The sequence below is a fragment of the Coptis chinensis genome, chromosome 1 (genome assembly GCF_015680905.1).
Source record: "Coptis chinensis isolate HL-2020 chromosome 1, ASM1568090v1, whole genome shotgun sequence".
NCBI classification, from domain to species: Eukaryota; Viridiplantae; Streptophyta; class Magnoliopsida; order Ranunculales; family Ranunculaceae; genus Coptis; species Coptis chinensis.
In genome coordinates this window covers 5,046,160-5,059,588 of record NC_141456.1, presented here as the reverse complement: position 1 = coordinate 5,059,588, position 13,429 = coordinate 5,046,160, and the positions used below count along the sequence as shown (strand labels likewise).

Sequence of the window (13,429 nt, the reverse complement as noted above, 5' to 3'; positions counted from 1 at the left end):
TCCGTGTTAAGTTTGAGAAAGCTTAAAGCAGGAGGAAACCACGTATTTACATATATTGTTTAATCGTCGGGCACTTAGGCGACCTCGAGTTCATCTTTAGCTTTTGTAGGACATTGAGATCATAGTTAGTTGTGGTACCCTTGGATAAGAGCTCTGTAGTCTGCACAATACAACCATCTTCATATACCCATCTTACATCTGACTGTAGAGAAATTGACATTGTTGAAGACAAGTCAATTTCTGTTCTTCCATATTTCCATCATTGTACCCAGAGTGGCAACTCCCTAAAGGAACTTGCTGAAATTGCTATAGCCAGAGCTTGTTGAAAAGAATTGAATTGGTGCTCTGTTGGATGCAAAACAGTTCATAAAGCCAAACCCAATGTTTTGGCTCACCTTGCAATCCCATAAAAGGTGTTGCAAGTCTTCTTCATGCTCACCACATAGGTAACACCTAAAAGCCATGCATATGGACTCCAACTCTTTGTACCACTTTATCAATATATAGGAACTCTCCATGCATATATGACAAAACTTCCATCCATGCCCTTCCTGCAAGTCTAGGATGTATTGCAGGCTTCCAAATATTTTCTCCCCACCAAATTACTTGATTAGGTTTAGAAACTTCAGCATAAACATTTGCCACCGAAAATTTTCCTTTAACACAAGGGGTCCATACTATACGATCAACATGTCTTGTAAGGTGATACCAGCATGATTTAATATTGTTTCAACTTCGTTAGGAATCTGCCAAACACCATTGACTGATAACTCTAACAACTTAATTCTGCAATGCTTCAGGTCTTCAAAACTCAATTGCAACCTCTCTTTAATCGACTGGTTATGTCATCTGTCCCTCTAGAAGTCTATGTAAATTAACTTAATTTACTCTAATGATTTACGCATACTTTAGTTTCAAATATTCAGTTTTGGTAGTTTTCTATTTCCGGCCAATTTTGTTTTAGTCATTAAAGCATGTATTGATTTGTATATTGTTGTTTGGTATCATTTCTTTTCTTCCATTTTACGTAAAGGTTTATGTTGAAATTGATTTATAAACACAACTAGTTGGTAGTTACAGTTAGGGGTATTCAGGCTTCGGTCCAACTTATAATAGTGATATTAAGCTTTGGTCAATTTATAGTTGTAAATTAGACTTTGGTCCTATATACTTCTGCTAGTCAAACTCATTAACTGTGATCAAACCGTCTAACTTTAGGTTAACTAGCCATTTTGCCCGGCCATGCCGGGATTGTTACATTTACAGTAAATACCATCTTAGTCAGAAATCTCATTGATACAAATAAATATATATGTCAATGGATACAAAATACAAATAAATATACATGTCAATGGATACAAATATATATATCTTGAAGTCCTGCAATGCTTGGACTCCTGTAATAGTAACATAATTAGGCTGAATAATTAGTGTGAACTTTCTTCCCATGGACAGAACCAACTGATGATGAATCATGATCACAGTTATCACTGGTCTTCCCACTGTTTGCCTCACAAAATGCTGGCTTAGAACTTGAAAAACAAATTGACAGCCCCAAAAATAAGCCTAAAGAAGCACTTACTTGTAGCCAAGATGCTGTATTCCACCTAACTCTACTAACCATATCTTTATTTGGCGATGAAAGCCTCAACCTCGTACTTTGGCTTGGCAAAGAACTTCCAAGATGTCTTGCTCGGTGTCCTATTGGACATACTATGTTTTTCATCATTTATGAAGAGTTACTTCTTTGTTTGGAGAAACATCGTTGGAATACTTGGTATCCAGTGGCAGATATATTGAAAGATCTCCTAGAGATGGTCAAGGCAACATTTCTAGGTTGAAACTCCCCTGTACGAACAGAGAATCTGTGAGATTTAGATGGTAACCGCGACACAGCATCATAGGTATGGCTAGACATTTTCCTTCCAACATGCCCACAGATGTAGACGGCTTGTTTCACAGGCGTAGTGATTGGAGAGAAGCCTCTCATAATGGCATAGCTTGAAGTACAGACACCGAAATCTGCATTCAGATACACCAAAAGTCACTACATCATATAAATTTTAGGACAACAATCTTAATTGACTTTGTCAATCAACGAACTATGCATTTTGATGTATCTGTGTTTCTCCACATTTTTTGCTTATTAAGTTATTAGCATTCACCTACTAATCTACTTCCCTGTCCCCTTCCTCCAACAACAAAAGGCAAAGGGAATAAGCATAACTATATACAGATGATTTGTAACAATATACATTTACATCATGTGGCAGGAAAAGTTAGACTTAAATACACAATCCATTTTTTTAAGAGTAATTCAAGGTGACCCAACTAATTGTACGCAACTGATTGAGCATCTATAACTGTACACAATAAAAGTGAGAAGAGCATAAACCTTACTTTAAATGTCTCATATTCAGCAATAAGTGAATAACCTGCCTTAAACTTGTAAATGAGTTCACATAGGATAGAATTCTTAAAGCAATTAGAAGTTATACTACTACTTACTGATCAAGATTAACAACGGAGTCTGCAGCCAGCTCCTGCCTCTTTTTCTCACCACCACCACCACCGTTTTCAATCTCCTCCACCACTGTACAGTTAGAAAAACAGCTTCTGCTACTATCTTGTGCCACTAGTAGTAGTAGTAGTAGTCATGACTGAAGCACCAACCTTGTTTTGTAATATTCCATCTTTTAATTAACCCAAAATGATTTAACAATAAGCTCACATTTAAAGCAGTGGATAACATCAACACATTCTTCAAAGAAAACACTTTAAACCCTCCTTCACTTAAACCCTTTGAACTACTCTTCCCCATCTCTTTCTCTCTCTCTCAATCAAATAATAACTCAGAAATAAAAATAGAAAGCTCTGTGGTGACTTATGGGGAGAAAAAAACGTGAAAAACAAAGAAATAATGACAAATGTAAGTACCGATAAGCGTGGTAATGGGTCTAACCATTAGTGACATGCATGTGCAGTTGTGCACATCCTCTTAGTAATATCGATTGACTTGACTTCGATACCCTTCTCCTTCCTATATACAGGTTTCACATCACATTCAATAAGAACCAATAATGCTCAGCTCGAAGCATTAAAAGGCTTTGGTCACGAATCAATAGAAATTGTAATCGTGGGAAAAAAAAGGGAACATACTAAATCAAACATTAAAACGTCCTAATTAGTGATGATTCATTTAACAAACTCAAAAAATGAAACTCAGAACACATTTGTATACACGATTGACAAAATCCAAATTGACTTACCTATGTAAAAAACTTTAATCACGGAGACCTAGAACCAAATCAGATGCGCTAACCTCGCTAATTGTAGACGCAATAGTTCTACCATCTTGATCACCTTCTCTAACAACAATCTCCACCTTAGCCTATATATACCACATGGTCAGAGAAAAATTATCAAGCCATGTAGCATTTATAAATATGTTATGATGAAGGGGCAGGGTACTTACATCAGGGACTTCATCACAGAGATCTTTAAAAGAGAGAGCTAATTGAAAACCTTTCAATCTAAGTGACCTTTGTTTGTTATTGTTTCTTGATCTTGTTGATGGGAATACATGAAGAAGTATGAAGTGCCAGTAACCCCATCTAAAGTTTACTTTTGTCAGTTTTGTGAACCGGATGTTAATCTATCCAATCGAGTGATACGACATTTTCATGAATATATTGATAATTTCATCCATGTCTCTTTTTATGATGAAGATTGGGAGAAAATGCGCTCAACTGATTTGTCTCCACGTGCAACTTCTAAAAATGAGGATAGAAGGATACTTTCAACTTTGAGGAATGGAATTGTTATAGGTGATAAAAAGTTTGAGTTTCTTGCCTTTTCATCAAGTCAATTGAGGGATAATTCTGCTTGGATGTTTGCTTCAGAGAATGGGCTGGATGGGACATTTTCGCGAGATAAGAAATGTTGCAAAATATGTAGCTAGACTGGGTCAATCTTTCAGTTCATCAAGAGAAACATTGACAGTTGACAGGCATGAAATTGAAGTTATACCTGATGTTGAAGTTGGAAGCAATGGGAAAAGATATGTTTTTTCTGATGGGATTGGGAAAATTTCCGTAGAATTTGCCCGTACAGTGGCAAGAAAGTGTGGCGTTAATGGTTTTACTCCATCTTCATTTCAGATTAGATATGGTGGGTACAAAGGTGTTGTGGCTGTGGATCCTACATCAATAATGAAATTATCCTTGAGGAAAAGCATGTCAAAATATATATCAGGGAACACAAAATTGAAATTGGATGTTTTGTCATGGAGCAAGTATGAGAGTTTCTTTGTGGAGAAGAAAGGGTTCTCGTGAATGAAGAGTTTTGGGGTTTTTTGTTTTAGTTTGAACTTTTTGAAGCCGAAGGTTTTTTTTTTTTTTTTTTGAATCAATTTTGCTGTTTTTATTATTCGTAGATATATCACAAATCCTTTTTTAAAATTGCGTGTAATTGTTTTCTCATAATTTTATGGATCTCGAAAACATATAACCAATCTCAAGCAAATCCAACATCTGGTATAAATTTTAGTAAGGACTGATTTGTAAATAATCAAAATACTGTTCTGATTTTTAATTAATTTTGGGTACCTACTTAAAAATTGTGCTGATGTGGCCTCCTAAAATCGCATATGAGCATTTTCGCCCACTGTGCAATAATGGTTTTAGATATCTAGAATACTCCTTCCACGTGCATCTCACATGTTTGCTTCATGCAAATTTTAGGACCAAAGCCTAATTTTTCATTTTGTTCTAGTATTATAACCTTAATTACTAATACAAAATGATCCCTAACCATAATTTTAAAACTGCAAATTGGGGTTTTTGTTTTGCTTCTCTTCTATGTTTAAGTATTGATCTCCACACCTTAGAGCAGTCTAGAGAGATTTTCATTATCCAAAAAAATTTGCCTCTCAGCTAATACTCCCAAATCCATTTGATCCATAGAGTTTCTTCCTTGGTTACAGTCTTGTAGATTAATCCACAATGCATGTGCAACAACATTCCATACTTTGGGGTCCACTATGTTGAAACCTCCTTCACACTTGTTGTATATTATAATACAATGACTAAACTAGTTTTATGTACCTTCCTCTCCATACTCTCGGACTAGCCCATATCAAATCTATTTGTAAGCAACTTAGAGATTTTATCTAGTGTACCAATATGAAGGTTTTTGCCCAATAGTTATGAAAGAATATATGATAACACAAAGTTTGATATCTTTGTTGTGTCCAATAATTCCACTAAAGGTAAGCAATCTTTGATGCCTAATCTCGATGCAGTAAGGTAAGCCCAAGTACTTGATGGGAGGTGAGATTAATTCCACTCCAAGAATATCTGTTAAGGTGGTGCTTGAGGCCAGATGAGCTAAGCAAGACTACCAGTGAAGTTGAACATCAATTCAACACAATCACACACAAGTCCACTAGAACATCAAAACAAAATAAAACAAACGACAAGCCACTAAAACGTCCCAAAACAGAACAAAATATAGCAATCATGAAATAAAAAACAAAATATGCCACAATTGTCTTGCCTCCTATGATTTCTATGGGTCCTCTTGGCCTTTTACTGCCTCCTCTACTTTGTGGTGGTGGTGTTGGTGGTGCTCGCTACACTAGTGGTACTTGTGCTCTGGCTCCTCTTGGTCTTCTACCACCTACCCTGTCTCTTCTACCTTGTGGTGGTGATGGAGGTGTTTTCTGCAATGATGCATAGTATAACACAACCTTAATAGACATTATCAAGATCTCTTCATATTTAGTGATTAAATTAAGTTAATTAAACATGCTTTGAATTAGAGAACAACCAAACAAAAATCTCAATTTGCAATTTTAAAATTAGGGTTAGAGATAATTTATTTTGTATTAGTAATTAAGGTTATAGTACTAGAACAAAATGAAAAAATAGACTTTGGTCCTAAAATTCACATGAAGCAAAACATATGAGATGCATGTGTAGGGGTATTCTAGGTATTAATCTAAATTTGGATAGTTTGAACATATATAGACAACGAGTTTGACTAGCAAAAATAAGACCAAAGTCTAATTTGCAACTATAAATTGACCAAAGCCTAATCTCTACACTATATGATAGCCGGCTCTTTAGGAACCACACTTCTCAACCTTATTAAAGTAAATAGTGAATACATAGAGGTTCGCCCCCTCAAAATAAGTTCAACGTGAAGCTACAGCATAGTCTTCTTATAATAGGTGTAGGAGCATCATATCAAACCCAAGTGTTTTATCATTAATCTATTCTTAGAGAATATAAAGGGACGGTACCGAGAATACAAGTCAAAATAATACACAATTAAGTCGAGGCAGAAAATCCTTGCAAAGTCATAACTTATTTTCTCTCTCCAAATATAAAAAAGTAAAGCTTTATTATACTATTTATTTATACCCTTTCTTTAATAAGGTCCCATTTTGTCTTCACTATTTACTTTAATTACCTTTCTGAATTTTGAAAAAAAGGAGGGGAAATCGCTCATTTTTATCCTTCCATAACTTCTTAAACCAATTTATTTCAATTCACAACAAGAATTTGCTAATTCTGATAGAAAGAAGTCAAGAAATGATGTTAGAAGAAGATGTAAGCATTTTATAACCCTAATATTAAACTATTTTTTTTTTCAATTCAAACAGTCTATATAAATGACAAAAGCTTTTTAGAGACGAAAGAGCTCGGAGTGCATGTAATATATGGAACATACCTCTTAAAACAGTCTATATAAGTGACTATGTGGATCTTAAAGTGGCCAAGCCTTTGCTTTCTCCTAGTCTACTTTAATTGTTCATTTTCGAGATCCATGGGGTATGTTCATAATTTGAATGTTTTACTTCATCTATTAATAAATTTTGTTATCCCTAAACACACTTCATGCTATTTCATTTTCTGAAATAGTATAAGCACTCCCCTAGGTCAGAATTCTAGCTCCGTCCTGCCGACTCTGTATTTTGATTATGCATATAAACTCGCCTCCCCTAAGTCAGATTCCTAGCTCCGTCCCTGAGAATAGATATTAGTGTCATCGTCGAAATTGATTAGGTAGGACAAGAAACAGGTCCAATTGAAAATTGTACAGGTGATGGTGTTTTGAGAAGAACTTTGGTGGAGAAATATAAAATAAATGAATAAATAAAAAAAAAAAAAAACATTTTATTTTTATTTTTGGCCACATCCCAAGAAATAGAGGATAGAACTTACAGTTTGTAAAACATTTGGGCCGCGCGCGACAGTTTCTTTGGGTGTGACTAAGATTACCCCTATCTAATGATAGTTGTATTATTTAACACTTCGAGACACAAATTTCCCATTTCTTAATTGGTATTGTCATAAAAAGAATTTGTTATTACCAACAAAGATGCACTTATGCAACCCCTCCCCCCGTTAGATTGTGAATCAGGTACAGTGCAAGATGTTTCAGCTCCTTCACAAGTTTGTAAAATATTAAGTCTGAAAACCTAAGGCATTGAATATACTAGAAAACAAAAACAACAAGAACAACAATTACCAACATATTCTTTTTTAAACATTCGTCAACAATTGTTCACTGGAATCCGACGCGTTATTAATTTGTTATGGACAGCAACACGAAGATGGTAAACATTTGAGAAATGCGTATTGGCATTAATGGCAACTTGGTTATATTTGTGTAGAAGCACAAAAGATCAGTTGCTGTTAAATCTTATTGCTCATCACATTTGATTGAGTGATTGTTATAATATAATTAGTTCGTTCCTAAAACGCTTTCCATCTTGCAGTATTTTTAGTTCGGGTGAAGGAGCAGAGTATTGGTACCCTGATCAATGAGTTAGTCGATTTTTCAAGGCTACATAAGCCATGAGCCTATATCCCACTAACATTAGAACCATGGCTAGCAAATCCAACCTTCTACTATCAAGACCCAGATGTTGTATAGCAGGGAACTCCAAAACCTTGCAACGGACTCCCGCCCCACACACGTAGTAGTCGGTGTCAGAGTACTGCACTCCTATTAGAAGCTTGTAGCAGTAGTGACTAAAGGAAATGTATTTCAACCAAGCTATGAAAGATGGAATGTGCTGAATGTAGTATCCGCCAGCTAGTAGAAATATTAGCATCGTAACTGAAGCTAACGTCGTAGCCTGTTTGACATCCATTATTACTGCACCGAGAGCAAGGCCTAGTCCTTGAGAGACTAAGACATTGAAGAGAATGATCAATAGGGTCAGTATGAAGTTGATGAATGAAGGCTTCAGACCACTCATCCAGTACGTGATAGCTACAGATATTGTTGGAAGAACAAGTTCCATAGGCAAGTCCCCTGCAATACGTGCAAAGTAATAGGAGGACAGACGATACATCCCTGACGAACGTTCTTTTATTAGCATTGGTCTTTCCTGAGGGAATGTGAATATGGCATTGAACAGAGGAAAGAAGCCCCAGAATATGGATAAAAAGAATAGTAACCCCACCTGTTGGAAGTTCAGTGCAGTTAGATGCACAGCAAAAATGTAGTGGTACTTGGTATTAACCACAATGCTAGAAAAACTGAACCAAATTATTCTAATGAACTTAACAGGATAACAGATAGTACTATCTAACGCGAGGATGTTTAGAGTCATATACCTGATCATGAATGTGTGCCGGATTCGAACGCCACCAAAGGAGACCGGAAAGAATTGAAACTGACATGATTTGGAAAACCCTTAACCCAGAGTAGGATTCATGTTTCCTTTCCTTTAAACCCCTTTTCACCAAAACTTTAAATTGCTCCCACCAGCTCGACGTCCATTGCTCCTCAGAACCTGCTAAATTCTTTTATTTATTAGACCATTTATGTTATTGAGCTAATTACATTACACGGTCTTGTAGGTTGATTCAGTGGTTCATCTTGATCAACAGTGCAGCGCTTTAAAGTAAGTTCCAAGAGTAACAACTACGATAGCAGTTACATGCGTCATTTATGGGGACTTACTTTGACGAGACGGCTTTTTAGGCTTGGAAGAATTGGGGTCTCTATCATTTTGGTGAAGCTCGGCCTTAAGTACACCATGCATATTCTTTTTATATGAAGATATCAGAGACTGTTTCATGGAGTTTTGCTTGTCCTGTTCTGTTCTACCATGATGCTCATGCGGACAATCTTGCTTCAATTCAGGTACCACGCCTGCGTTTCGAATCTTGGTGAGTAATAGGATATAACAAAAACTCTAGTATAATGTTATAAGGAATAAACGACATCTTAGGATTGTTTACCATTACTCTCCACCACAGAACACGCGGGCGTGCACACACACACAAAAGCCAATGGAAAAGAGTTGATTGATTCGCTTTTTACAAGCATAATGGCTAATTCGATGGCCTACAATTGGATTTTAACATTAATAACCTAGGTGATGTTTTCATTTACTTTTTAACATCAATGGCAGTTTGGTTGATAGTTAATGTGTTCACATGAACTCCACTCATGCATATGCAGAGACATTTCACCCGTGATAAATAATTAAATGAAAGAGATGCACATATGCTATTTTCTAGTTTGATCTGGTAAACTAATCATATCCAAAAAACTACTCTGGTTCAATAATATGTAAATCTTTCCCAACCTTTGACAACATTATGCCCGAAACTATGGATTATTGGATTAAAAGTTTAAAACAAAGAAAAAGAAAAAGTAGCAGGTAGAAATGTTTCCTCAAATAATGTGAAGTGTCTGCATATAATTTTGAACAGCTATACAAAATGTGAGAGTCTAGCAACACTTTTGTAATAGCATATTCTTGTCCCTAATATTTTATGAGAGATATACTAAGGCGGTTTCTGTTAAAAAGTAACAGGTAAGTTAGAGACACATACCATTTGCAAGATCTAACAGAAAATCGGCTGGGTTAGTGATATTATCCTCTGGCACATAGCCAATAGCTTTGAAATATTCCACCACCTTCCCTGCGCTACCACTATAAATCGGGCTTCCATCGGAAAGAACTATAACCTTATCAAACATCTGATACAAACGATTTGACGGCTGATGTATTGTTGTCACCACTGTCCTTCCACCTCTTGCCAGTCCTCGCAATGTAGTGACAATTCGTTGTGCTGTGGTCGAATCAAGCCCTGAAGTTGGCTCATCGAGCAACAATAGACTTGGGTTCACTAGCATCTCCTGACCAATACTAACCCGCTTGCGTTCACCACCAGAAACACCACGCAACAATGGACCACCCACTATACTATTACGGCATTTAGTTAATCCAAGTTCCATTATAACTACTTCTGCTTGCTCAATTTTCTCTTGCCTTCCTAACTGCTTAGGTAATCTTAGTAAAGCCGCATATGTTAGAGTCTCAAATACTGTGAGGTGAGGGTAAAACATGTCATCTTGTGTTACAAACCCTGTCTTTCGCTTTATATAGCCTGAGAAAGGCAGTCCATTGTAAGTAATAGTGCCTGATACCTTCCCCGGTAACCTACCTGCCAGGGCAGTCAAGAGAGTTGTTTTTCCACTCCCTGAAGGACCAAGCATTGCCAGAAGTTCACCAGGTCGAACCATCCCACTTACACCATTGAGAACAATGCGATCAGGCTTAGGATCAGGAGATGCAAAACAATTTCCATCTGTGGGGCGCAGGTTTATGGCATACATCACGTCTTCAAACTGTAAAAAATAAGATACAAAGACACAATAGTTTAGCTTTAAATAATTAAATGTCCCATTACTTGATCATGATGTTTGTAAGTTTAACCCTGCATGAATGCTGAGAAGCAACTCTTAGAGAAATCGTAAATCAACAATACTAGCTAGATGAAAACTTTATTGTCTTGACACTCAGAAGTCGAACATTGAAAGATCAGTTTCGAAGACAAAAAGTGTCTTCTAGTTATGGTTGCTTCGCAACAATTCCTCAAGCAGTTGTTCTAGCATTCCTTGTTAGTGAGTATATTTCTTCACATCCTCTTATAATTACCTTAAGTGTCACAGGACGTAAGGATTCACTTAGTACTGAGCTTCGAGATGTAATTTCTTTAGTAGGAATCTGATCATTCGAAAACGAAGTGGTGTTGCTTATTGGAGAACTTAGTGGCTCTGCGTGCACCAACGTGTTTTCCAACCTATCCACTACAGGAAGTCTAGCAGACCTGCCCGAAAAAGCCCCTTCCTTGGAAGGCGTCATATCTTAATGGGAAAATGATTAGAGGATAGGTAAGTAGGAAAGAAACAAATGGACTTTGAAGGCAAAGATGAACTGAAACTGAAATTTCAATCTTTTATAGAAGAGTTATATAAAGTGACATGGGACATAGAAACATATAAAGATGAAAATGGGACATAGAGAAGGAACGACTAATAAGGAACTTACGCTTAAATAACCTAGAGCCCTAGACTAGCAAGGTTCACATGTACAATGTGACGTTTAAAGCTATGAAAGCACGGGAAACAAACCTAGTGTGACACATAACAGAGCATTTAGAACCAAAAGAAACACACAAGAAGGTATATGGAGAAGATATATAACACACAATAGGAACACCAGTATAGTATATATAACACAATAAAAAAATATTTAAAAAGATTATAATGTTAAATTCGTTATATTATTACAAAGTGAAAAGTACAGTCATCACACAGTTGTTGAACTTAAAAATGATAGGTTGGTCTTCTAGTTGAGGCCCATTGACGGTTGGGATGTTGGGATGACAACTAAGAGCTGATAGTGAAGGCTGATTCTAACACTTATCAAATGTGTAACTTCAACTCCCCATCCTCTGAGGTCTTTAATTTTCTTATTTTTCTTTCTTCACTTCAATACATTGGGGGATGGTATCTCCTTTATGGTTGTTTAATAAAGTTAAGTGCTGATTCTTCATGCCCTTTCTACGTGTCCTTTGTAGATTGACGATAAAAATATAGTGGTTTAGATTGTGTTTTGTTTCCTTGAAAATGTAAGGTTGATGGTGGTGTCAGCATCAGAGAAAGCTCGTGGCCTATATATTCTCTGTTTTGATTCTTTGAATCACGCCACTTTTTTGCTGGCACTTGAGGAAGCTAAAACTATCCTGGTTAACCCTTAAGATATTCATTTAAATTGTAATGGTTTGACATATCATGGTACTCTTAATCGAATATATAAGGCAAACCAAAATAACTCCTGTTTTTTTTGCTTTTTTTTTTCGAATTTATATCAGCAACTCAGCACCATATATGACGTGGATATTCATGTACTCCATTAGAACACTACAGCGCCAAAACCTACATATATTTAGATAATATATTCTTAGTACTCCATTAATTTGGAATCGCTTGTCATTGTTATGAAGTGTTTCTTTCGGCCCTCTTTCTTAAAAGTATAGTTTTCATAACTCATAGCAAACAGGCCCCTATAAAAACTGTCTTAATTAATTTGTTATATTACCCCTGATAGTGTAAATGCAAAAGTTGGTGTATAAATACTGTATTCCTATTTGCCGTATTAGTGTTTTATTTTCGATTTCTTCGCATGAATGGTCACAGTTGGTGAACCATGCCAATATGCATGTCCTTTTTTTCCACAAGCAGTTATACACTCAATCGAATGGAAATTTAGTGGGTACACTAAAGAATTTTTTATGTAAATTATGTTTGCAGTGTCGATACGTAATTGCAACTTCCAAGCTAATTAACTTTCGTTGGCGATTCTGGTCGCCATGACATACTATGCTCACATAGAATGATAGAAGACACATACGACAATAGCACTGAGTCAGCTATTGTTGGGCAACGCTAACTAATAGGTCACATTAAGCTTCATTACTCCACGTATCTGTCTGAGTGCATTTTCCGACTAACATAAACAATGTTTTGCTACAAGTTAAAATATACTACTAAATCCAAGTTAGGACGCATTTGGATTGGACTTTTAAGAAAAAATTAGTCAAAGCAATTTCAAAGCTTAAATAGTTTAAAGGAACACTTTTAGAAGAAAGTAATGATAACATAGGAATTAGGAACTAAACTAGGCTAAAGAAAAACTTTTATAGGACTTCATAAATATATTTATAGGTAGTCACTTTTTAAATAAAGACTTCGTATTTAAGGTTAGGGGTCATTTGGAAACTATTATGAGAATCCATTTTAAGACCAATAATTGATTATGATTCAATTTTGGATATAAAAAAATGTGTTTTGTAAAAATATTTAGAAACCATTATCTCATTCTTAAAATGAGATTATCTACTACGATCCCACCATTGATCTGTTGGTAGTGTAGTGGACTACTAGTTAGTTTGGTCATGGGATCATTTGAGTTTGGTTGTTTGGTATCATTTATTTGATAATAGCTTATGTCAAAATCATTTAAGTAAGAATTCGTTTTAAAAGTAAAACTCATTATACTTAAAATGGTTGCCAAAACTCATTATACTTAAACATCATTTTGATGTGCAAA

The 13,429-nt window shown here is 35.9% G+C and overlaps 1 protein-coding gene and 1 long non-coding RNA gene across 3 annotated transcripts; both read right to left on the bottom strand.

Moving 5' to 3' along the window:
- Positions 1–1,277: 1,277 nt before the first annotated feature.
- On the bottom strand, positions 1,278–4,613 carry LOC147521554 (uncharacterized). The gene is made up of 4 exons (XR_015202771.1): positions 3,476–4,613; positions 3,270–3,391; positions 2,509–3,040; positions 1,278–2,022 (listed from the first exon to the last, which is right to left on the bottom strand). It is a non-coding gene; the product is annotated as an uncharacterized LOC147521554 (long non-coding RNA).
- A 2,919-nt stretch (positions 4,614–7,532) lies between these two features.
- ABCG21 (ABC-2 type transporter family protein) lies at positions 7,533–11,510 on the bottom strand. Of its 2 annotated transcripts, none has more exons than XM_086573708.1 (5): positions 10,973–11,510; positions 9,864–10,662; positions 8,983–9,174; positions 8,634–8,815; positions 7,533–8,479 (listed from the first exon to the last, which is right to left on the bottom strand). In XM_086573708.1, exons 1-5 carry the CDS (start codon positions 11,177–11,179, stop codon positions 7,829–7,831), a joined length of 2,031 nt encoding a protein of 676 aa, XP_086429834.1. In that variant the 5' UTR covers positions 11,180–11,510; the 3' UTR covers positions 7,533–7,828. The 2 variants fall into 2 exon arrangements, with proteins under 2 accessions (XP_086429834.1, XP_086429871.1); XM_086573745.1 differs by having other exon boundaries at positions 8,634–8,812; positions 10,973–11,509.
- Between the last annotated feature and the right edge of the window lie 1,919 nt (positions 11,511–13,429).